Raw genomic sequence first — 27051 nt, forward strand, 5'->3', positions numbered from 1 at the left:
AGCACTAAGAGGAGAGGAAAGTGATCAGGAACAGTCAGCATGGATTTACCAAGGGCAACACAAAATTGCCTTCTATGAGGAGAAAACTCGGTCTGTGGATGAGGGGAAAGCAGTGGACGTGTTATTCCTTGACATTAGCAAAGTTTTTGATATGGTTTCCCACAGTATTCTTGCCAGCAAGCTAAAGCAGTATGGGCTGGATGATTGGACTATAAGGTGGATAGAAAGGTGGCTAGATCGGAGGACTCAATGGGTAGTGATCAATGGCTCCATGTCTAGTTGGCAGCTGGTTTCAAGTGGAGTGCCCCAAGGGTCGGTCCTGGGGCTGGTTTTGTTCAATATCTTCATTAATGATCTGGAGGATGGTGTGAACTGCACTCTCAGCAAGTTTGCAGATGACACTAAACTGGGAGAAGTGGTAGATACACTGGAGGGTAGGGATAGGATACAGAGGGACCTAGACAAATTAGAGGATTGGGCCAAAAGATATCTGATGAGGTTCAACAAGGACAAGTGCAGAGTCCTGCACTTAGGACGGAAGAATCCCATTCACTGTTACAGACTAGGGACCGAATGGCTAGGCAGCAGTTCTGCAGAAAAGGACCTAGGGGTTACAGTGGACTAGAAGCTGGATATGAGTCAACAGTGTGCCCTTGTTGCCAAGAGGGCTAACGACATTTTGGGCTGCATAAGTAGGGGCATTACCAGCAGATCAAGGGGCATGATCATTCCCCTGTATTAGACATTGGTGAGGCCTCATCTGGAGTATTGTATCCAGTTTTGGGCCCTACACTACAAGAAGGATGTGGGAAAATTGGAAAGAGTCCAGCGGAGGGCAACAAAACTGATTAGGAGGCTGGAGCACATGACTTATGAGGAGAGGCTGAGGGAACTGGGATTATTTTGTCTGCAGAAGAGAAGAATGATTTGATAGCTGCTTTCAATTACCTGAAAGGGAATCCCAAAGAAGATGGATCTAGACTATTCTCAGTGGTACCTGATGGCAGAACAAGGAGTAATGGTTTCAAGTTGCAGTGGGGGAGGTTTAAGTTGGATAGTAGGAAAAACTTTTTACTCTGAGGTTGATGAAGCACTGGAATGGGTTAGCTAGGGAGATGATGGAATCTCCTTTCTTAGAGGTTTTTAAGGTCAAGCTTGACAAAGCCATGGGTGGGATGATTTAGTTGGGAATTGGTCCTGCTTTGAGCAGGGGGTTGGAGTAGATGAGCTCCTGAGGCAGGGCCACCAAGAGGATTCAGGGGGCCTGGGGCAAAGCAATTTTGGGGGCCCCTTCCATAAGAAAATTGCAATACTATACAATACTATATTCTCATGGGGGCCCCTGTGGGGCCTGGCGCAAATTGCCACACTTGCTCCCTCCCCCACGGGTGGCCCTGGGAAAAATAAACCTGCATTTCGGCAGAAACCCAGTTTTGAGAAAACTTCTTTACATCACTGGTTCTCAGCATCAGCTAGTGCTAAAAGGCACTAACGCTCATTAAAAGGGTTGGGCAAATATTTTCCGTCAAAACTTTTTCTGGATCGAAAACTAGGGATTTTTTTAAAAGCAGAAAAAAAATCATGGACAATGTCTGCTTTCCTTCAAAATTTGTTGTGTTTTTTTTAATTGAAAAGCTGAAATTAGTCTGCCAAAACCTGAATATGGTTTGGGGTTTCAGATTGTGGCCAAATTTTTGCTGCTTGCTGTGTTTGATTGTTTAAAGAAACAATAAAAAAATTCTGCTTAAAAAAAATCCAAACCTTTTGACCACCTCAGCTTGTGACCAAACACCTGAGCCCATCCAGTCAGAGATTTTTCCAGGTTTCTGATACTCTGCTGGCTTTCTTGACTCATATCTGTCTCCATAACTTTGGGTCCATTTAGGCTAGAACATAAGAACAGCAATACTGGGTCAGACCAAAGGTCCATCTAGCCCAGTATCCTGTCTACCGACAGTGGCAGGTGCCCCAGAGGGAGTGAACCTAACGGGCAATGATCAAGTGATCTCTCTCCTGCCATCCATCTCCACCCTCTGCCAAACAGAGGCTAGGGACACCATTCCTTACCCATCTTGGCTAATAGCCATTAATGGACTTAACCTCTATGCATTTATCTGTTTCCTAGGGACTGGCTCCATGGGATCCTTCACAAACTGAAGATGGTTACTGTGGGTTTGTCTTTAGTATAGCTTATTACATACTCCACAAACTGAGCATTTGAGCTTGTTCCAGAATCTGGGATGAGCCTATGTTATGAAAACTGAAATGCTCAAAATAGCACATGCATGTGAATGGACACAGGATGCTAAAATTAAATTAACCCAGGGGTTCTCAAACTGGGAGTTGGGACCCCTCAGGGGGTCACAAGGTTATTACTGGGGGTTGCAAGCTGTCAGCCTCCACCACAAACCCCGCTTTGCCTCCAGCATTTACAATAGTATTAAATATATAAAAAAGTGTTTTTATTTTATAAGAGGGAGCACACTCGGAGGTTTGCTATGTGAAAGGGGTCACCGGTATGAAAGTCTGAGAACCACTGAATTAACCCCTCTGAAGCCTCAGGGAATGCAGGGAAGGGGGGTCTCCCTTGGTAGGGTTGGGAAGGACATTGCTCTTCTTATGTGATTCCCTCCCCTAGTGGCTAATTTTAAATGAAGCTACCCTCCCCTGGCATGAATCTCCCTATGGCACTGAAATCAAATATAGACTATAATTTGGTATTTGAGAAGTGAAAGGGATGGTAGCCCTAATGGAAAAGCTAACAGCTTGGCTCTTCTGCAAGCCTAAAACTGTTGAATGAGCTTTAGGGTAGGGAAGGCTGTGCCTCCCAAACAGCCTGGCCCTGCCCCCTATCCAACTCCCACCCACTGCCTGCCCCCTGACTGCCCACCCCCCACTCTGAATCCCCAACCTATCCTGCTCCTTTTCCCCTCACCATCCCCCAGAGACCCCACCCCCCATCCCGGGATCCCACCCCTGCTCCCTGTCCCCTGACTGACCCGACCCCTATCCACCCCCTCACTGAGTCCTGACAGACCCCCGGAATGCCCATGATCCAACTCCCCTGTTCCCTGTCCCCTGACTGATCCCCTCCCCAACCTCTGCCCCCTTCCTGTTCCCTGACTGTCCCCGGGACTTCCTGCCCCTTAGCCAACACCCCCTGGCCCTGACCCCTTACCGCCAGATCCCCCCTCACCCAGAGCCCTCAGCCCATCCAGCAGCGTGCCGGACAGCTGTATCGTGGCTCCGGTGGGGCCCCTGAGCTCTGCCCCGCTCAGAGCCGCGTGGCAAGAGGGTCGGGGGCTGTGAGCTCCAAGCTGAGCTCAGCTCCCTCCACTTGGCCTGGACCTCGCAGCCCCGTCCCCTTACCACGCGGCTCTGAGCGGGGCAGAGCTCAGGGGCCCTGCCAGAGCCACGCTGCAGCTGTCCGGGACGCTGCTGGATGGGCTGAGGCTCTGGGAGACAGGGTCGAGTGGGGCCGGGGAGGGAGCCTCAGCCATTCTCGTGGGGGCCCCTGCAGAGCCCAGGACCTGGGGCAAATTGCCCCATTTGCCCCCCCCCTCTTGGCGGCCCTGTCCTAAGGTCCCCTTCCAACTCTGATATTCTATGATTCTATGATTCATTCTTGGTTTCCTGTGTTCTTGACAGCTATTTCTGCTCTTGGCCTGGGGGAGACGTAGAGGAACCCAGGCCCATCTTTGCTTCTGGGCACCTGTTTAGATGGCTAAGGACCATTCCTTCAATCTCTCTGCTATTATCCCTGTGTTGCTCCTACCCTTTCTTCACAGATTGGCATCTTCTCATGGTTTGCACACTCTGCTGCCCTCACCCTGTATAACAAAGTGGCCTCTGGCAGGACACAACCGAGAGTATCAATTCAAGACAAATTGCTTGGAGCAGGGCAGTTACAGCCCAAAGCTGGTGTTCCTTTACTACTAAGGCACACCAAACCAGCCAAACAGAGAGGACTTTGGTTTTACCCCACTGGCTAACCAGAAGTCATACAAGCAATTCCCTCAGATGCTCCAGTTCCCTTATATCACCACTAGCACCACTTGTTATGGGGATGAATGGTTATGAAAACCAATACCCCGGTAAAAGAAAAAAGGTTCTCCTGATGCCAAAGGATCAAGCCGCACACCCAGATCAATATACAAGTCAGATCTTACCCACAAATCACACTGTTGCCAATCCTTTAGAATCTAAAATCTAAATGTTTATTCATAAAAAGAAAGAAATATAGATGAGAGTTAAAATTGGTTAAATGGAATCAAATACATACAACAATTGCAAAGTTCTTAGTTCAAGCCTGTTTCAGGCTTGAAGGGATTACTTCTGATTTAAACCAATCAAGTCTCTGGAGTACAAACATCTCAGCTTGGATGCGTCGTTCAGTCCCCCATTCACAGCTTCAGTTTCAAGCACAGTCCCTCCAGAGGTCAGAAGCAGGATTGAAGACAAAATGGAGGGGTTTCCATGGCCTTTTATATCCTCTGCCATGTGGAAGGAACCCTTTGTTCATACTGGGCAAAATCACAGCAGCAAGAAGGAGTTTGGAGTCACATGGGCAAGTCACATGTCCATGCATGACTCAGTTCTTTACAGGTAGAGCAGCCATTGCTCACATGCTACCTTGAACATTCCCAGGAAGACTCCATATATGTGGATTGGAGTCTCCTAAGGTCCATTGTCAGTTAAGAGTTTCTTGATTGGGCACTTAATCTGAAGAGTCCCTTCTCAATAAGCTGGCCAAATGCTTCACTGGTGCTACTTAGAATCAAACACATTGAGATACAAGTACATAGCCAATATTCATAACTTCAAATATAAAAATAATACACACATACAGACATCATAATCATAACCAGCAAATTACAACCTTTTCATAGACATCTTACTTGACCTCCTTTGTACAAGATTTGGTGCAACTATAGGACCTTGGTTGCAACAATGATCTATACGGTCACAGTTCATGTCAATAACATCATACCTTGACTTTGTTTCCTCACAGATTCTCTTGGTACTAGACTCATAGACTTTAGGGTCAGAAGGGACCAATATGATCATCTAGTCTGACCTCCTGCACAAAGCTGGCCACAGAACCCTACCCATCCACTTCTATAACAAACCCCTAGCCTATGTCTGAGTTACTGAAGTCTTCAAATTGTGGTTTGAAGACCTCAAGCTGCAGAGAACCAACCAGCAAGTGACCCATGCCCCACACTGCAGAGGAAGGCGAAAAACCTCCAGGGCTTCTGCCAATCTGTCCCCTAGCTATAGAAGTGTTCCCTAAAGGTCAGTCTCAGACCTTCCCCATGGTAGCTGGATTGTATCTCTCTCCATTAAACAGGAGATCTTCAGCCCTCCTTCTGGATCTGGGAATGTATCCCAGGCCTCTTTGCCATGGAGTAATCTGTCTTTTTCTCCTTCATGCAGGAGTTCCCCTCAGTTCTCTTTCTTGAGCTGGGGTTTGTGTCTCCAGGCTCTTGCCTTAGCTTAGGAAGTTGTAAGGCTTTTGCCAGCTGCCTTCAGCTGAACACTCTTCCCAGTTAGTCTTCCAAACTTGGTTCAGCAGACCACCCTTCCCCTGTTAGTGTCTGTCTGTCTGCAATGACAGATAAGGCACCATTTATGCTGCTTCCCTTCTCCCAACTCTTTCCCCATTGGCTGGGTGAAAGGGTACCATTGCCTTCCCTTCTCTGCAAGGTTTGAGGCCTTAAAGGTACAGTCTCCAGATTCCTTCCCCAGTCACCGTTCATTCCAGGACCCTGAGGTCTCTATATGTATCTGTTGGACCTTTCCAAGCTCTTAAAGGGCCAAGTCAGATGGTGGGTTGTGGCTGACCACTAGGCATCACTGCCCTCAATGACAGACTACCTTGTCACAGATGTTTCATAGAGTATTCTCAAAGGATCAAAATGGAGTACATGGCCCTGGAATTGTACATGATGCAGACAACACAGCAGTGGCATAGCTAGGATAGGAAAACTAGCTGGGCCTCGACTTTCAGGTGGGCAGGCAATAACCGGGATGCCACCTGCCCTCACAGATAGTGAGTATGGTTTTGTGAATTCTGAGGCCAAGGACAAGTGGACATCCCTCTCCACCCCTTCCGCCTGCAGTCCTCCCTCTGTGCTCCTGCTGGGGAAATGGGGTCAGGGCATGGGAGCTTGCCCCATCCTCCCCCCTGGCACTCCTGCCAGGGAACTGGGTTGGGGCACAGGGGATGGTCCGCTCTGCCCGCCCGGAACTTCTGTCGGGGAGCAGGGTTGGGTTGTGGGGGCTTTCCATGATCCACCCAGTGTTTCTGCCATGGAGCAGGGTCTGGGTGTGAGGACTTACCTGCTCCACCTACCCAGTGCTCCTGCCAGAGAGTAAGGTTGGGTAAGCTGCTGACAGTAGCAATCCAGTGTGACGAGCTTCCACACTGTGATGGCAACACCTTCCCTACGCTGAAGGGAACTCTCACACTGGTGTTCTGTCTCGGCTTTCTAGGAAAGTAGTATTTGTAATTCTGAAATTCTGTCACCACTGCTGGTCATCCCAGTTCTGCATTACTACCATCTCCCACAAGTCATTCCTAGTTGATCAAGCCCATAAAAGCACTCCACCAAATAAAGCTGCTTCAGATAAATGCCCAAGAAGTAACTTCTTGATTTCATCCCCCTGCTCCTCCTCCTCCATTAGCAAGATTGCAGCAGCATCAAAAATACTATGAAGACACAGAGCCAAATCCATATACCTGTGTGATGACAAATGCCTTGCATGACCTTGTTTGTATTAACAATTGTCATGATCAAGGTAGTCAGAGACCTCCACTCTGCCTGACACCAGTTCATAAATGGTGCTGGCAAAATTAATGGATGCTGCAGAGAAGTCATGGGAGTTTGTTAGTTTGATCCCTAGCTCCAGAATTCCTGTAGTTTCCAGCAGGCATTCCATAATGCATTGTGTGAAAAATCACAGATCATAGAACTGAACAAGAGAACACTGCACCATGGTATACCTGCCCAGAATGGTGAATAGTTAATTTGAACCAGTGCAGATCTGTGTAGATGCAATACTTAGCAAGGAAAGTACCTTAAATTGGCAAAACAAAGTGGTGTGGATGGAGTTCTGTTTGATATAGTTCGATCATTAAACTTAGAGCGAACAAACTGATGTGATGTAACATCCCTGTGTGTCCACGGGCCTAAATCAAGAGTGGCCTCTGCTCTTGTATGCTCTAGAACTAGCTGTTCCAAGAAGCAATTACTTCAAGTGTCAATAAATTGTTTCTCTGAATTTTGTTCCATTGTGCTGTTTGATCAATTTATGCATGGGTAGTTGAGGGCAGGCCCCTCACATTATTATCATTTTTGTTAGATTTTGCTGCTACTTTGATCTTTCTCAACATTGCACTCTCAGATGCCTTTTCTTAATGCAGAGGTCGGAAGTATAGCCTTACTAATATATTTACATTCTTATAGCTTGGAACTGTATCCATATAGAGTCAACTGTGTAGTCCCCTTCATGTAGCATTCTTAATTTTTAGATTCTATGAAATCCTTTAGATACAGTGCTACCTTCCTCCTTCATCAGTGTAGTCTGTTTTTTCTGCATAGTTTGCACCCAGACATTACAATACCCAGTATTTGTCACTCTACTATGTATAATACCTATTACTGTATTACCAAAGACTTTGTACATTGCAAAGCTTTATAGTTCACCTATTTTTGCTTTTGAACTTCTTGAAATAGTTGAATATAAAGAGTTATAAATTTTGATTAGATGCCAGTTTCCATGGACTATGTTAGGCTACAGTGCAAGAACATATTTCTCATATCTACTTATTATTGTGTGTTTATTATTAAAAAATAAAATAGCAACAGAAATAAACAAAAACAGTGTTTCATGACAGTTATAGGCCGTGCAGGTAGCAATACCCATAATTAAGGCTGCATGTCACTTTCCAAAATAAGGTCCCATTTTCAATTGTTTCCTTAGAACTTTGTAAAATTTAAATTGTTGGGGCTGAAATTTCCCATGTCAGCTGTCTGCCTAAGAGTGAATTTTTGGGAAAAAAGTTTCAGCTATAATGGTTGTACCACTTCTGACAATAAAGTTAGAGAGAAAAATATGTTGTTTTGTTCAGATTAGAAAAAATCTTACAATGGTTTTATCGAGAAGCTCTACTGCTCCCATGGTTTGAAGCAGAGACTTGAAATTTGGCAGCGGGGAGGGTCTCCCTGGTGACAGGGATGTACCTCGTGCTATCCCTGTGTAAATCTGCCCAAAACTGGTCAAGTGATGATTTAAAAGAAAACAAAACCTCAGTTCGCACATGCTTAGTAGAGACTTAAGAGGTTCACAAATAATTTTTCTGCAGATTCCATCTAGAGTAACGAGGCAGCAAGTATGAAAAATAGGGACAGGGGATGGAGGATAATAAGTGGCTATATAAGACAAAGCCCTAAACAACTGGTCACTCTAATTCCGTCTCCTCATTGGTCTTAGTGCCGATCAGACTGTATGCACCATCCCACAGAATATCTGAGCATTCTCTATCCCAGAGCTACAGGGGCTGAGCAGAACTTCCCCTGCAGTTGCTCCTCCTGTCTGACAGGGACTGCTGTGGTGCTGGATCCAGGAATTCATAGAACCATAGAGGTAGAAGGAACTGCAAAGGTCATCCAGTCTAGCTGCCTGCCAGGTGCAGGATCTGTTGTGCCTGTAGAGCAATCTTAAGCCATCGGGGGTTCCAAGAAGGTTGTTTGTCCTATGACGCTCCCTATAGAACCTGGAACTGAATCCATTATTCCTAAGTCTCAGTGTTCTTTTATTGTCTAGCAAATAGCTGTGAAACCCACTGGCAAAGTATGTGTCTCCATTCCCCTCTAGTAGCACATCCACAGAGAAGACAGCTTCTACAGCTATCAGTTATTCCCTTTGCTCCTGTCACAGACCTAAGGTCTTTATTCCAACATGGTGTCTGTATGGCCAATTATCGGTCATCTAAAGGTCACACTGGTACTGTGAGCAATACCGTGGTGCAGTGTGCAACATTTTCCCCGCTCTTTTTCCTGGTCACTTAGGGGTCAGGCTAGTGTCGTGTGCAGTCTCTCACTCTTCTGCCTGGTAACGCAGGGGTCAGGTTAGTGCTGTGTGCATAACACCAGCGTGCCATGGGCAAAGGGATCCAATCTGACCAATCGTAGTTCAGTTCAAACGGTCAGATTAGGGTTGTGTGCAAAGCTATGCTAGTGTGCTGGGTGCAGCTTCTAGCAGCTTCTAGTGTGCCGTGTGCAAATCCTATCTACGTAGGGGGCAACAGCTCGGAACCTGGAGGGCGTAGGAGCTAGGGACCAATCAGATCCTGACAAGTGTAAAAAGGGCCTTTGAATAAAACCATGCCTCGTGCCAGGATCTGCAGGAGTATCCACGTACTGACTGAAGGACCTGATCAACCCTTCTGCCAGGGGTCTCCTCCGGATATAGCCGGCTCGGGACATGTTGTTTTATTGCTTTTTCAACGTTATCTTCTACGGATTCGGTATGCTTCTGGTGTCTGTTCTGCTGGTCAGCTGCGCCTGGAATACGGTACTTGCTTTCTAATCTTTCTTTCTGTGTCTTGCTTAACCTTTTCTCTTTTCCCCTCTCTTATTTGGTACAGAATTGCATATATTGTTATCTGATGTAAATTGTGTATATATGGTATGTAAGAACTGACTTGTTGTAATAACTGCTATTGAAGTTAATTGGTGTATTTGATAATAGTATTTGGTTAGTGTGCACACAGTTTATTTTATTTGGTGTATTCGTTTACCGTTTTTAAAGAACGGTTAATTTTGAATTTTTTGGTTTCTTGTTGATGAATATAAATAGATTGCTTCAGGTTGTGTAAAGGTTTTTTGTTCCAATAGTACTGTTAGTTGGTAAAAGTGCTCCTCCCCAGCCCAAGTTGTGATTTTCTCCCTGTTAATAAACGGCCATGTGGTGTTTTGAAGTTTACATTTGTCTGGTTTTAATTTTCCTCTCTCAATTAAAAAATTCACCAAACCTGCATTAGGGACGGACAGCTCCTTTCTCATCTTGCAGTTCCTGCCTCATTTACCTCATATCTTCCAACTGCTGCAAAAAATGAAGCAGAGATCATACATGCAACAGCCTCCTTCACTACATAACCCTCATTCAGCCCCCAAATAGCTCCATCCTCTGTACTGAATGAGGTAGGGGTCCTGTGGAAAAAACAGCATGTGATCATGAATGCATGGTAATGAATTTGCACAAGATAGTCAATTAAGTCTGCAAAATTGCATGAAATTAGTATAATGAGGAGCTAGCTGGTCCAATCATTCAAATCACTCTGGAGCAAACTAGCAAACAAATCACCTCTTTGCCAAAATAGTAACATTGTTTTGTGGAATGTACCCCAGGGCCATATTTTCTCCTCTGATTAAGTGTGGCATGGTAGAGAGTAGTGAAAATCCCACTAAAATTAATCAGAATCATTTGGGGGAGAGCATATGCAAACCAGCATCATCCCTCCTGCTCTTTCCTCCAATCAGATGGACAGGATCTAGCCTTTACAAATATGTTAAAATATATCAGAGCAACATAAACTATATTGGATGGTGACAGTGATTCTATATACATGTACAGGGACCGCCATCCTTTGTAGAGCTCCTACTGTACTGTAGGTGCTAGCTGAATCACATAACTACTACAATAAATACATTATATAGAAATATTTTAGGGAACATTCTGTATCAGCAACACACTACCCTGTGCACCAAGTGGCATGTGTGTTACTGACATTTGCTATTAGATTGTAGTAAAGTTAATGTGTGGAAGTATTCACTGCAACTTGAGCTGCTGCACTTTTAGCTCAGGGAGTAGCTGATTAGGAATCAACTTTATTACCTCGAATTCTGGTGCCATACAATATTATTTCTGTATAATATTATTGCATGAATAGGCATGAATTGCACGAACAGGTAGGTATCAGATTTTTACTCTGTATGCCAGGGCCTTCTACTGTAGTATCATGTTCGACCTTATTATATAACAGTTGTCTCTGCTGTCTCAAGGAGCTGTCTCCACGTCCATCTACAGAAGAAAACAGAGGAAGGTCTAAAAGTATTCAGAAAAATGCACACATTTATTCATGTGGACAGAGCTCGAATTGAGGGGGGCGGGGACGGGAATTAGTACCTCGATGTCTTCTCTTTCCTTGATGTTCTTATATGTACTGCCTATATGGTAGGCACTAGCACTGACACCAATCAAAAATATGTTGAAACATAGTAAATCAGTCTGTTAAGTAGGCTTTACTGTTTTCAAGGTCTGTGTTTCTACCTTTGTAGTCGTGTTTGTACCTTTCATCCAAGACTAATAACGGGCTTTTCCATGATTGCCGCTCTTCTTATTTTAAAATTTAATCTATTTTAAAACTGACTTAAAAGTCATGCGATCTGTTTTCGGAAGATCATGTGTATGACAGAAGCATTAATCGATATGCACAACTAAAATTATGATTCAATTTCCTATTTTGTTAGGATAAGACTTGCAACAAAAGAAAGCCGGTTAAATTACAAAGATAAAATGTCAGTGACTTCATTTCCCTAATTAAATTCTTATTGTGATAAAAATGAAGGCATGATTTAAAAGAGACAATTCAATCTTCAGAAAAGCAACTCAGTGAAACAAATCTGCCCTCCTCCACTATTTAGGAATCATTTAAAGGCAATTTTTAAAGTATCTCCCTCTTGTGCTGAGCTTTGCAGCGCAGCAGTTAGTCAATCTAACATTTTCTTGTCACAACTTAAAAAGAGTTCAAAAGCTATAACTCTCTTTCTCTTCTTGCGGGAGTGGAGACACTTGGGGGGAGAGGGGACAAATCTTTCCGATCTACGCTGCACTTTGCCAAACACTGTGGCACGGCTCTCAATGTCTTGCTTTGTCTCTTTCGTCTTCAGCATCTCCTCTTCCCTGCAGCTCTCTTCCGCCTTTCACATTTATTTTTCATGGGAAGGACAAATTCAAACACGACGCTGACTGAAGTGAATCTGTTCTGCTGCCTTCTCTCCCAGGGATGCTAATTATGTACCGGGGACGCACAATCCCCCAACTGAAGGTTAGGACTAGTGGGAGCCCGAACACATTCACACATTTGCCAACTCTCTCTACATCTGACCTGGCCTGAGCCCATGTTTTAACTGTCCCCGGCCTCCTCTCTCCCCTTTGCCCCTCGCAGTGCGGTGTGAGAGTGTTTGCAGAGAGAGGCGGGGAGGGCAGCTCGAGCGAGTCTCTCACATCACACAAGCCCCAGACAGCGAAGGGGGAGCGCTCCGGCAGGGAGGCGAAGCAGCGGCGGGAGAGCACATGCGCTAGTCCTTTGCGGAGCGCTGCCCTGGAGCTGGGCGGCTGGAGAGGCGCATCGCGTGGCCGTGTTTCGGCTGGTGGGAGCGGGGCGGCAGCGCACAGCCAGCCTCGGGGCTACCCCGGACGCTGCGGGCACCGCCCCTCCGCGAGGAGGAGCTGCTCAGCCACCCCTGCTCAGGCGGAGCCGGGCCGGCCATGTGCACAAGGGGTGGTGCCTGCTGCTGCTGAGCCACACGGAGCTGCGAGCCGAGCGGCGGCGGGCGCACCATGCTGCTCCTCTCGGTGGCCAGCGCAAGGCTGCGCCCCGCTCCCGAGCCCGCCCGCCGGCCGCAGCGGCGCTGAGGGGAACCTGCTTCGGCCGGCCACCTGCGCGGGGCACTGGGCCGCTCGGATGTGGCAAGAAGCGATGATGAGGCGGCGCCGCTATTTGCTGGAGCGGGCAGAGCAGGCGGCCGACGGGGGCTGCGGGGTGAGCAGCGAGCAGCCCCGCTCCCGGGACTGGCTTTACGAGTCCTACTACTGCATGAGCCAGCAGCACCCGCTCCTTGTCTTCCTGCTGCTCATAGTGATGGGTGCCTGCCTGGCGCTGCTCGCCGTCTTCTTCGCTTCTGGGCTGGTAAGCGACCTGCTCCCGCTCCTGCCCCGCGAGCCCAGTCCCTCGCCCTGCCTCCCTGCGGGCCCTTGTTATCTAACTTGGTGGCCGCGTTCCGCTCTGCAGAGCGGGCTGGGGGCGCAGCGAAGGCGGCAGATGCGGTGCTAAAGAAAGTTGCGTTGTCCGGGGGTGGCGCGGTCCAGCAGTTCGGCGGGCAGGGGTTCGGGGCGCCGTGGGCCCCCCGCAACTCTTCCGCCGCCGCAAACTTCGCTGCTTCTTGTTGTAGTCTTAAAACGAGTTAGAGCACCGTCAGTTAGAAGTGTGGGCTCCTATTCAATGGATCTAAAGCTGCATCGACAACACATCGAGTTTAATACGCTTAATTCATTGGCTCTGTTTCCTTCCCACTGGCAGATTAGCCGTATTGACCTTTTTTTAGTAGCAGGATTTAAATCTGCAAAAACCTTTAGTCCCCAGCAGCATTTTAAAACAACCCATTTTATGGCATTGAAAAAAGGCAGTGGAGCCTTTTTCTCTTCTTTATAGTCACACCGTTTTCAGAGACTGACCCAGTTTCTAGAAAGAGGTTCTAATGCAGAGTGAGGCCTTTAATTTTTAGGAGAATGGAAGTTTCTTGTGCTTGCTATCCTTCCTGCATGCTAACTGCAGAGCTTCCAGGGTTGGGAAATAAAATATCACAACAGCAGATCTCAGTCTTACCAGTTGATGATTTCCTTCAAAAATCTGTGGATTTGTACCCTTGAGTTGAATAGAGAGGGAAAGCTGTAGAGGGCAGTAAAATTCCTGTTCCTTATGGCGTCTTTCCAAATTTAATGTTCAGGTTGTCACAATGTATACTGAGCCATAGTGCTTTCAGATTTTAAATAAAAGAAAGAGAAATTATGGTTTTCAGTTTATATGTTGTGTCTGAATTGTCTAATAACATTTATTGGCTGTAGTTAATTGCCTCCAAGTGAGAATGAAGTTGAACAGACTTGTATCTCTTCTGTTACAAGCTCAAGAAGGATTTTGCATATTTAAACAATTGGTGAACCCTGTAGGCACTTTTTTTCCTTACCTACTAGATGCAAACACCAGCATTCATGACATCTGAAGACTTCTCTCTTGACAACTGGAGCAAAGTGTTTTTGGGGGGCTCAGACTACATAAAGAAGCACAATGAAGTCTGATGTTTGTTGTTTGTTTTAAGGTAAGGTTCCCAATCTGTTAAATGGAAGATAGAAAACAACAGGAACATAAAACTAGTAGCAGCAGAAGTGGCTAGTGGTACCGCAGGCTAGTGCACTAGTGTTTCACTTCAGCAACCCTGTGTTCAAACCACAGATTAAATTGATGATCTCATTCTAGTTTGTTAAAGACATTTTTGCACAGTTCAATGTGCTTAACAATCAGTGCTCAAGAGACCCGGGACTGGAGAAGCAGGTATCTGTGTTGGATGCCAACACTGAGATGTACTTGCATAGCTAAGGTTGCAGAGTACCTGCCTGCAGTTTGTTTGGGTCAAGGCAGTGCCACCAGGACCTCACAATCATTAGCACTAAAATTCACATTTTTTAAATAAAAATTAGCATTCATTTCTCTGATTCACTGTGTAATTCACAACTTACTATAACAGGCTGTACACACTCAGTTTCATAACTCCATTTCTGAAGTAAATCATTTGCAATAGCGGTGTAACAGCAGGTCTAAACTGAAAGACTATTGAGAGTTATGGAAACAGAGCTGTCTGAGTTGTCAAAGTCTTGCCACGAGTTACAACCTCAGAAACACTCTGAATTTTATAGTTCAGTCTGTCATTGGAATTCCAGACATACCACAAAGAAAAAAACTACTTTTAGAACTTTTTTCCAATGTTTCATTTTCTGGTGGTTGACAATGAAAAGAGTGAGTGAGAAGAGAGAAAGGATCCTTCTTTGAAGTTTTCAGCTGTGAGATGGAAGTGATTTCATTTTCAAGATGGAGTGAAAGTTTACCATTGAAGACTGCAGCCACTGGATATTGGACAAAATTCTTTGGATCATTGCCTAGATTTCCACCTAAAAATGTCTTATTAGAATAATCTTGCCTGGATTTATTCACAGCGAAGGAATTTTTTTAAGGCTTAAATTTGTTTCTCTTATATCTGATTTAGAATTTACATCCTCCTTGTCTAGATATAGGACCATAATCATTTTTTGCAGATAAAAAGATGAAGGGTCTGGGCAATTATATATAAAATTATTCATATCTGATCTGGAAAAGCCATTCTGGAATACTACCAGCTCTGACTTTATTTTGCACATACAGTGTGTGGTGGTTTTGTGTGCAATATTTAATTAGGTCAGACAGTAACAGAGTAGAAATGAAGTCATCTTTCAGTCCAAGACAATACTATTTCTAAACAGTTATGTACCATGTTTTGAAGTTAAGGAAAATCTCTAATGGTCACACCTTTGGGTTTATTATTATGCAGTTAAGATTATTTTGAAAGAATCTTAAGTGCATCGTGAAAACAAATTCCAGTTTGACATTTTACAGTGTAATTTGATACATTTTCTTATTTTTACTTCCAATTTGAGAAGTGAACTCTAGAATCAGGCATCTGTTAGGTAAATGGAAGAACATAAATTATTAAGTATTTTTATATTTCAGGCTTTCCCTAAGAAAATTTGAGACTGAAAGTCATAAGACAACTACCTTTTTTGCTTTTATTTAGTATTTGTATTTGTTTTGTTAAAATAGATTGCCATGCCTAATTGATTGCTGATATATTTCATGTATGTATCAGACTTGATTTTTCTTTTTTGATAATACATTCTCAACTATTTCCAAAATATGGCTAGCCTTACAGGGAAATGTTACACTTAGTCATTTATTTCGACCTGTCACAATACCAGTTATAAGATGAAAAATTCATAGAAGCTTTAAAAGAATTATATTAAAGAAGGTGGTTTGAATTTCAGATTGCCATTTGAAATCTAATTCTGTTAACTATGCAGTACACTAGTTTTTATTTAAATGGTTTCTTTGGAGATTGTTTTCTATATCATAAGAATACTGTGGTTTTGATCTTTGAAACTAAAGTTTAGAACCTCTTATGCATTAAATGTACAATTCCTGGGATAGTGGTAGATTAACAGTCTAAATGATACTGTACATTTTCTTTCCTGCTCTGTGTTAGCCTTTTACATGTCCTTCTATCATGTAGCTCCTTTTGCTTCTCTGCACCTGACATAAAATATATAATAAATCAAAAACTGGGGAAACGGGTCAGGCTTCCATCTTTGGCAGCTGCTTGAAAAGATGAAGAGCAAATTCCTTATTTCCAGATCCCTAAGAGCCTTTCAGTAGTAAGAAAGCAGTGCCAGATGTCAGTGTTATTTTCAGTAGCTGCTTACTCTCTTGTTGCTTCCATGTTCCATATATAAGGAGCAAGAGGAACCCATTTTCCCCCTCATTGTTAGTATAAAAAACTACTTACTGTTGCCAGCAATACACTGAGTAATTCTGGCCATATGTGTTATAATCCCAATTTGTAGGAATACAAAAGAATTGGTTAATTTTGGGCTTGAAGGTCATTGAAATGTAAAATTGTGAAGGAGTGTGTCTGAAATATCTACAGTTGTGACTTTCTGTTCCTTATATAACTAAATGAAAAATTTTGAGGAGTCACTTTTGGAAGTGAGATGCTACATATATGTAAATGTTTAACCTTAAAATTACTATTTAAAGAGCATATATATTTGGATGGCTGTTTTATTAACCACAATATGGTAGAAGTAACATGTGCCATGGTAGAAGTAACCATGTGAAGTAACAGTGAAATCCACTGACACCTTAGATTGGTCACATCTGTTTTAAATAGTAGAGTATCCTGTGCACTGTGTATAGTTGTGTGGCTGAATTTTGCTCATATTCCAGCTACCAGAATTTGGCTTAGTTTTTCTTTAAATAAGAAAAAAAAATCAGATGCTGGTGCTCCATTATTACAGAGGCAGAATCTGGGTCTGATCCTACAGTCCGTACTCAAGTAAAAATCCCTTTGATTTGAAATCAGTTTGATTCACAGGCATAAAAGACGGCAGAATGTGTCTTTAGGGGATGAACTTTAAGAATCTTTTCTGTGATAAGAGTAACTGCATTCTGTAACTTTTCATATGGATTTGTAGTTATTTATGATACATTTGAAACACTATTCGGTAGTCACTGTTCTGTGTTAAATAATGTTAATGTTTTTTAGTTATACTGACTTCTCAAGTTTCTGGATCAATGCTTGAAAAATATAAAGTTTTAAAATAATTATCCAGCAATAGTAAGGGTCTATTACCCTTCTCATTAAAAAAATAAATACATAAAAATAAATAGGCCCCATTTTCCTCTCTCTCAAATTTGTTATATACTCTCTGTCTCAAATTTTGTGATCCTTAACAAGTAAAACAGTTCCTGAAGTCATCAAGAATTTCGCTTGCTTAGGGGCTGCATTTGGTTCTATATCAGGAACAAAAATATAGGAGAAAACTACCTTTTGGCTGATTTGAAAGTGGGAGTCAAAATGCAAAGTTATCATTACATTGTTTAATGGTTCAAGACTTGGATATTCATCACTTCAGTGGTCCTGACTTCAGTTGGGATGCATGGATATAAAAAAGCATATATTTGACCTTTGATGTGTATACCCTGTGCTGTTGCTCTGAAAACCATAACTTTGACTCTTGTGACTACAATTGATATTTTAACTGCATAAGAATGTTGCATTAATGTAGCTTTTTTGCACTAAATTTGTTATTGTTTAAAACACTCAAAATTGAAACAATACACTTCCATAAGTATACTTCAAACATGTATTTACATATATCTGAGTATTTGGATTTCAAATACATTAAACATCAGATGAATTTATTCTAAAATCTTATATAACTAAAGGGTAGGTACAGTACTTGCTTTCATGTACTTCTCTGCTAATGTGCCTTAACCTCTTTTTCAGGGGGAACACTTCAAGGGGTGAAAATATAGTTAATTGTTACTGCCCATCTAGGCCCTGGCTTCTCTTCTGTGAGTGCCACCCAGCAGGAATTGTAAAGGTAGCTTTTCTGATGTGGACATTAGTCTACTAGGAGTTGGACTGGGACCACTAACTCATTTCCCTCTCAGATGGGAGCAACTGTTGGTTACTGCCATGCTGGGCTGGATTTCAAATGGTGGCATATAAGTGCATTCAATTTCCAATCTCCCGAACCTTATCCAGTCCCTTAGAACCAAAAAGATGAATTATTAATATTCACTGACAGATTTTATTTCATATACCATTAACAAAGTCAAGTGATGCAAATCAGTGAAGAAGAATTCCAGATACTGCAAGCTGCCAAAAACATGTGACATTTATAGAATGAAAAAATAAAAAGCAGGAAGAATGGATTTATAGCTGGAGTAAGAATAGCTCAGGCTGGGTATCGGGATTGCCAAAGCCGTCATTAAGCAAGGATCACTTGCACCAGCACATAGGGCGTGATTGAGAACTCTTACTCCATTTTTTGGGGGTGTAACTACATTGACTCCCAGGGGGTTAATTCTGCTTTATAGTGGTATACCTGTGATAGAGTCAGGCATAAAAACAGTTTACAGAAATCACCCTGTCATCCTGAGTCTTGTATAGCATAGGGTCAAACCACATTCCTCCAACATCGAAACTGTCAGTGGCTTGTCTCTGTTTAATCCAAAAGAGTTTCACTGGAGCTGAATTTGACTCTGTTCTTTAGATGGAAAACAAAATGCTATAAAAATGATTATGTAATTTTAAAAATAGAGTGTATTTTAATGCAGTCGTCTTTTCTGGAAAACCTTCTATCTTTGGAATTTATCCAATATTAAATAATAATTTATCACACTCTGAAAAGTGAATATAGGCAAATGGCATCTTATTCAGTAGATCTGTTCCCTCTGAGTATTCAGAGTTATATCCAGCTCACTTTAATGACGAAAATATATTTTTCTGCCTTTCACTACTGTCAACTCTGCAGATCCAAGTGTGCTAAGATTAAGTGAGCTTAGTGTTCTGTTCCAATTTGTGCATCATGAATGTAGTTGTTTACTAGATTCCAAATAATTTACACCCTTGCCATTCCGTGAGTGTTAAAAGTCCCACTGAGGGCATAATTTGTCCTGAAGACCCTTTTATTACAGGTGATGATGATACATGATGGGAAATAATCCAGTTTGGTTTCCAGATCCCAAGCTAAATTTGCTTGGCTGGAAGTTAGAAAAAAGTATCTTTTTAACTTTTAAACTGGTCACATTTGAAACAAAAATAATTGAATCATTAAGGGATGATACCCTTGAGCCTTAAAGTACTATTTTTGTTACAGTTGCTTTTCAGAATAGAGCCATACTTTAACAATAAGTATGTGAAGACTAATGTACTTTGCTATTTTGTTTGAAGAAGCATTTCAAAATTCTCCTTTTGCTTTTACATTTAAATTTAGGAAACATTTCATAATATTCAGCTATGGACATAATAAGCTATTCAAGTTAGTTCAGCTTGAGTGTGCACAAGATTGATAAAACGATTGAGACCCCAGCAGTAGTTTGCTACACATAGACTGGAGGCAAATTACATTAGCAATACAGAATAAACCATAAAGTACCAAAGGATTAAAGTAGCTAGTGGAAACATATTATTTGCTAAAATTGAAAATATTAAGCTTCCATTATTTTATAGAGACACTTCATTAAAATGTATGGTTTATCATAAAAGAGTTCAGTGATGTACAGTAGTTCTGTTGTTTAAAATCTAAACTGAGGTCATGCCATTTATTTGGACAAAGAAATAATTGGGTAAAGGATGACAAAAGCTGTAGCTTCTTGAAAAGACCCCAGAGAATGATTCTTCAGTTTCCACCTGAGATAACAGGATTATTGCATATTGCATAAAAGCTCAGAATTCTTTCCAGAACAGTGGTAGACATTTAATTTGTTCAGTAATTAAAAGACAGCAAGGGAGAAAACATTTAGAAAGATAAAAAGTTGGTCAAAGAAGAACCATATACTGTAGGCTAAGCCATTATGTTCGAAGGCACCATGCTGTCAGTTTAATTCCATTACCTTCAGTGTATACCAATTATAGAAAAGACAAAAATATTTTCTTTACTTTTTAGATAAGGGCTAAGGAAATGTATCATTCAGGTTTTCAAGGTTTCATCTCTTTACACTTGTCTGCTGATTTTAGCCTGCCGATCATGTTAATATTTGCAACTTTCTAATCAGTGTTTTGCCAGTTTTAAATGTTCAGCCTTTGAATTTATGTCACTGATCATTCTTTATTCCTGTGAAGCAATATAAGAAAATATTATGGTTAAAAGCTGGTTCCAAATTAAAATTATGGCCAAATCCTCCACCCTGGCTGACACTACATTAACATTTATTTCTACATGCAGAGTTGTGAAATACCTAAGGGTTTTTTTGTGTGTGTTTTTCTTTAGAAAAAATCCCAATCCAGTGATTTGTGTGTGTGTTTTCTAAGATGTTTCATTGTTTTGAACTTCTTTGACTCTGACATATACTGACACAAGCATAACAGATATTTGAAAGGTTTTGGATATTAAAAAACATGAGCCCAATCCTAATGTGGTATAAATTGGTGTAGCTTCTTTGAAATCAATGATGTTTTCATTTACATAAACTGAGGATCTGTCCCATTATGTTCTAAGCTTCTTGTTCTCCCTATTTGGACACAGACCATCTAGGGGCATAGTTAGTGCATTGGATCAGTTTTCATAGGCTGTTGAAAAGAGGGAAATGGGTGGAATTTTGAATGGCTAGGGATGCCTGTTTCCCCAATAATCTATAAACAAATGATTGAATATACTGAAAACAGATATTTTCAGTATTGTTCTTATAATTGAACTTTAGCTTCAACAATCTTTTAAGTCCCTGTTTCTCTTCAGTGTTAGTTTTATTCAATAGCAGTGTGTTCACCTTTAATGCTAGCAACATCACTTTCTATGAGACACAAAACATGCAACTTAATGTTAACATGGATTAATCTAGGTAAACTAGACCCTTTAGAATATAACAAGGTGTTCTGGGCTCAGATCCATGCAATCTCAGGGTAGAAGTGCAGAAGTGAAAAACTCAGCTGTAATTTCTTTTTGTATGGTTTTGTCTAACCTTCGTTTGGTTAAGACAATAAAAAATAAATGCAGTGAGGTATAGTAATACATTATTAAGATCAGGAATTCAGATGTACAACATTCAGGCGATTCAAAGATAGAGTTCAGCAATTGTAACTCTACTACATTACCCATATGTATATTTCAGCATTCAGTATGTGTGATTACATTTGTGTTAATATTTAACCCTACTGCTGCAAATACGTATACACACGCTTAACTTTAAGCAGTAGTCTTCTCTGTCTTCAAAAACACTACTCAGGTACTTAAAGGTAAACATATGCATAAAAGTGTATGTGTTTATGTGCAATATGCCAAAGTTGCATGGTGGGATATAAGAACTATAACTTAAAATTTCCTGATATTAGTTCTTTCTGTTTAAGTTCTGATTGCTAATATTGAATTCACAATTTTTGAGATATCTTTTTAAATTAAAAGGAAAAAAAGTTAAAAACAGGAGAAAAGTGAGTTTCTGCACATTACAATCCCACTTCTGATCCCACTGAAGTCAGAGATTTGCTGTTGACTTCAGTGGGCACAGGAGCATGGGCCATTTCAAAGAGCAGAAAGGAAAAGTAGAAACAAAAAGGTGAGAGTGAAAGCTACTGCTACATTTACATGTCTGTAGTCACTGTCAAATAAGTGTATATTTTGAACGTGCTAACTTTAAAGGTGAGTAAGATAAGTGTCATAAACCATCCCCGTGTTTTAAAAGGAGTATGTTGGGATCCAGAAGGTGTGGGGTCCTCTTTCTTCACTACCCTGATGGCTTCTGGGGTACTGTACACTAAGAGATGCAAAGCACCTGAGTTTTAGAAATGTGAATTATATATGCAATGATGATCACATATTACAAACAAAAAGTGATTTGGGGCAGAGGGGGAAGGGAAGGACTTGTCAGAAACTTTGGGAAGATGTTAAGGATATCTTTGCAGATATTCAGTGTTTTCTTGAATCATTAAGTGTGGGGAAGGGAATGAGAATGGACTGCACCTCCAGAACATGTTTTCAATCTTATCTAACTTCATTGTTAGTCAGACAGTTTTTGTTCAAACAAAAGAAAATATGCACATCCAATTGAGAACTATTATACAACATGCCAAGTTCTAAAGTTTACAAATAAAGCCAGTTTTAAGTTATGAGAGCAGAAAAAAAGCATCAGCAGAATTAAAGCATAAGAAACATACTTGCACATCTTAAAATCAACCAAATGGAATTTTTCATATTATCCAGAAGAATTCACCTTTGGGCTGAGAAACCAATATGAGAAATTTCAGCCTAAGGGTAATTTTCTGGAAGGTTTAAACTCTTGAAAAATAGGGTCTTGAGGCCTGACTCTGCAGCTCTTGCTCACACTACTGATCCCATTGCAGGCTGGACTGCTTGCATAAGTGAGTAACTGTGTGTATAAGGATTGCAGGATCAGGTCTTTACAATGTTAGTGCCTCTAACCATAAGTACTGTGGAGCTAATACAATGGTGTAAAACAATCCTTAATTTTATTTTAGTATAATGTTAAAGTGATTTGACTTAAAAGTTATAAAGTCATGTAGTAACAACTGATTATTTATTTTTTAGTTCTACAAATAATTTTAAGTGTTGCTTAGATCTCATTAAATCTCATTGTAGATTGGATATGATTGAAACCTGATTCACATGTAACTAATTTTGCCAAGTACTGGGATTCCATTAACTACTAAATTTCCAGTAAGATGGCTTAAGAAACTAAACTCAGTCTATGCATATGAAACATTTAGTTAAGTAATTGATATAGCTTTCAATACAACAAAACCTCCAGAGAAGTGTGAATAATAAATACATTTCTATTTTACCCACACATTCTTTGCTGCTATTCTGGACTAGGTAATAAGGAGTTAAGCTCAAAATTTTAAAGGTATTTAGGCATTGCTCCACTCAGCATTGCAAGCCTAAACAGTTTAGAGGGCTAAGTCCCACTTCAGTGTGTATAATGATCTTCCTGATTCTACTTTGTAATAATCATTTCCTCCATTTATCACAGGATGCACATTGCAATAGTGTAGTTAATAGTTTTTGTATTAATAGCCCCAAATGCGATATTAAAAGTGAAAAAAATATTTCAACATCATGCCTTTGTAAGATTCAGGCCTGGTCTACACTATGCCTTTAAACTGATTTTAGCAGCGTTAAACTGATTTAACGCTGTACCCATCCACACTACGAGGCCCTTTATATTGATATAAAGGGCTCTTTAAACCGGTTTCTGTACTGCTCCCCGACGAGAGGAGTAGCGCTGAAATCGGTATTACCATATCGGATTAGGGTTAGTGTGGCCGCAAATCGACGGTATTGGCCTCCGGGCGGTAGTCCACAGTGCACCACAGTGACCGCTCTGGACAACAATCTCAACTCGGATGTAATGGCCAGGTAAACAGGAAAAGCCCTGCGAAATTTTGATTTTCATTTCCTGTTTGCCCAGCATGGAGCTCTGATCAGCACGGGTGGCAATGCAGTCCCAAATCCAAAAAGAGCTCCTGCATGGACCGTACGGGAGATACTGAATCTGATCGCTGTATGGGGAAACAAATCTGTTCTATCAAAGCTCCATTACAGAAGACGAAATGCCAAAGCGTTTGAAAAAAAAATCTACAGGCTACACAGTGCTGTGTGACAAGTGTAACGGGAAGCCAGAGACTCAAATGGACGCTCATGGAGGGAGGGAGGGAGTACTGAGGACTCCAGCTATCCCACAGTCCCCAGCAGTCTCCGAAAAGTATTTGCATTCTCGGCTGAGCTCCCAATGCCTGTAGGTTCAAACACATTGTCCGGCATGGTTCAGGGAATAGCTCGTCAATTTACACCACCCCACCCCACATGAAAGAAAAGGGAAAGAAATCGTTTCTTGACTTCTTTCAATGTCACCCTATGTCTACTGAATGCTGCTGGTAGACGTGATGCTGCAGCAGTGAAGAGCAGTATCTGCTCCTCTCCCCTGCCCGATGGCAGACAGTGCAGTAGGACTGGTAACCGTCCTTGTTATCAACCCCGTGAGTGCTCCTGGCTGGCTTCGGGTGAGGCTGACCGGGAGTGCCTGGGTGAAAATAGGAATGATTCTCGGTCATTCCCAGTAGATGGTACAGAACGGCTGGTAACCGTCCCCGGTGGCAGATGGTACAACATGCTTGATAACTGCTGAATACTCCTGGCTGGCCTCAGGGGTGCCTGGGTAAAAATAGGAATGAATCCTGGTCATTCCCAGTAGATGGGACAGATCAGCTGGTAACCATCCTCATCATAGCAACTGGGGGCTGAGCTCCATCAGCCCCCTCCCTTTCCTGTGTAAAGAAAAGATTCTGTACTGCCTGGATTATCATAGCAGTGGCGTGCTGAGCTCCTCTCTTCTGCACCGCTTAATGTCCTGCCTGGACTATCATAGCACCGGGAGGCTGCCTCCCCGTCATTTTATCTCACTAACAAGTCACTGTTTGTTATTCCTGCATTCTTTATAACTTCATGACACAAATGGGGGGGGACACTGCCTCGGTAGCCCAGGAAGGTTGGAGGAGGAAGGAAGCAACGGGTGGGGTTGTTGCAGGGGCACCCCCCGTGAATGGCATATAGCTCATCATTTCTGTGGGATCTGACACGGAGCAGCTGTGCTCTCTGATACACTGGTTTTCTAGTACACTTGCCCCATATTCTAGGCAGGCAGGACTGACTCTATTGTTAGAAACCATAAAGGAGGGATTGACTCGGGGAGTCATTCCCAGTTTTGCTTTTGCGCCCCTGGCCGATCTCAGCCAAGGGCACCCATGAGAGCAGCAGACAGCACAGAAGGACAGATAGCTGTCATCTCATTGCAAATTACACTGGCAGCAGACGGTACAGAACAACTGATAACCATCTCTGCTATCATGCAGAAGCAAATGAATGCTGCTGTGTAGCACTGGAGTATTGCCTCTGTCCGTGGCATCCAGTACACATATGGTGACTGTAAAAAAAAAAAAGCTGAACAGGCTCCATGGTTGCCGTGCTATGGCGTCTGCCAGGGCAATCCAGGGAAAAAGGGCGTGAAATGATTGTCTGCCGTTGCTTTCCCGGAGGAAGGAATGACTGACGACATTTACCCAGAAACACCCGCGACAATGATTCTTGCCCCATCAGCCACTGGGCTCTCAACCCAGAATTCTAAGGGATGGGGGAGACTGCGGGAACTATGGGATAGCTACGGAATAGCTACCCACAGTGCAGCGCTCTGGAAATCGACGCTTGCCTCGGACCAGGGAGGCACACCGCCGAATTAATGTGCTTAGTGTGGCTGCGTGCACTCGACTTTATACAATCTGTTTTATAGAACCGGTTTATGTAAAATCGGAATTATCCCGTAGTGTAGACGTATCCTCAGACTCACTGGGCTACCAATTTAGAACAAATGATTGTTTAATCAACTATTTGTGAGGAAGACATGTTTTAATGTGAGCCCAAGTGCTTTAAGTTTTAACTTCCTTTTCACTTTTCTCTCTTTACAGGAAATTGACGATCATGTGGCATTTTTAATAACAGTTCCAACAGCCCTAGCAATCTTCTTTGCCATATTTATCCTTGTCTGCATAGAATCTGTGTTTAAGAAGCTGCTCCGTATTTTCTCTTTGGTGGTGTGGGTGTGTCTTGTTGCCATGGGATATCTCTTCATGTGTTTTGGAGGTATCATATGTCCCTGGGACCAGGTAAGTTTCTTTTTTTTAATTTGTTTTTCTTTATATTTGAGTCAGATCCTGAAAATCCTTTCATATACAAGTATTCTCATTCCTGTCAGTGGTATAGCTCCTGTGAAATACTTGCATAAGTAAGAGTTCACAGGCTCAGACTCTACGTAAATGTATTTCTATCTGCAACGTGAAAAAAAATGAGCTTGTTCCCTCTTTTGCTCTTAATACTATAGAAAGAAGGTCTGAAATATTTCTTTTCTTTTTGCATGCTTGTTTAGATATTGAACATTCTGTTTTTTCTCTCATGAAAGATTCTGTGGTGACTGGAAAACTAGTGCAGTTATGGTATCAGGAGAGTAAAGTGACCAAAGGAGAATTATGATGAAGGAAAGGGAGTTTTAGTCAAACTGTTTAAAACTTTGTTTTTTGTTAACAACTGTTCAATTCCAGTAAATTATAACTCCAACCCACTGGAGGAAAGATGTGTTTGTTAAAGATTCAACATTCCCATCCCTTAAGTTAAGGTTGAAGAGCTTGCAGTACAAATGTTCTGAGCTCTCCAAAAGATCCTCCACAAAACCTGAACTTTTTGGATACCCCCAATACTTTTAAGATAATAAACAAGTAGAGAGGGGAAAAATGCTTTCCTCCACAACCTTCTAGACCTTCTCCCTATGTCTTAAAGGAGCAAGATAGGGCATAAGCCCAATAAAAAACCCCAAAACCAAACCTCAAACTCACTTAGCAGATCATCTTTACATGCCTGCTCCTCTAACAACATAATGTATGATAAATAAACTAAAAAAGAGGTGCTTCTTCTAATTAGTGTAGGTGTTTTTGGAAGGTCATTGAATGTGAACCCTAATCTATAATTAGTTTACTCATCTCAATAACCATTAAGCAGCATATGAAATTCTGTAGCATGGAACAAATAAAAGGAAAAAAGAATCCTGTTGTATTGAATAATGTCCTTGTATCATTTAACTAGTAGTTTAAGTTACTTGAAAAAGCAAGGAAATGAGTATTAGAATTCCCCTGTTAAGTAATTTATTCCAGAGAACTAATTCTCTTCTGCTTTCTGTATAGGCTTGGAAAATGAGGAAAGTGTGGCAAATATAATTATTAAATCTAATATGACTAAAACTAAAAACACACAACCCCCCACTCTGCTATTAGTACTTGCTAAGGAGTGCAGTATTTAGTTTTTCAATTAATGTAAGAACTAAACTAGGTGCATCAAATG

The 27051-nt window shown here is 42.0% G+C and overlaps 1 protein-coding gene across 2 annotated transcripts in view; it reads left to right on the forward strand.

Moving 5' to 3' along the window:
• The first annotated feature begins 12726 nt into the window (after positions 1–12726).
• The window catches only part of ADCY2 (adenylate cyclase 2), a 444758-nt gene continuing 430433 nt past the window's right edge, over positions 12727–27051 (forward strand). The window contains exons 1-3 of one of the 2 annotated variants that reach the window (XM_050938141.1): positions 12919–12979; positions 14041–14165; positions 25629–25826. In XM_050938141.1, the coding sequence (XP_050794098.1) occupies positions 14145–14165; positions 25629–25826 (219 nt within the window). In that variant the 5' untranslated portion in view covers positions 12919–12979; positions 14041–14144. Of the gene's footprint in view, positions 12980–14040; positions 14166–25628; positions 25827–27051 lie in introns of both variants that reach the window. The other variant, XM_050938140.1, reaches the window with a different exon arrangement.

The sequence above is a fragment of the Gopherus flavomarginatus genome, chromosome 2 (assembly GCF_025201925.1).
Source record: "Gopherus flavomarginatus isolate rGopFla2 chromosome 2, rGopFla2.mat.asm, whole genome shotgun sequence".
NCBI classification, from domain to species: Eukaryota; Metazoa; Chordata; order Testudines; family Testudinidae; genus Gopherus; species Gopherus flavomarginatus.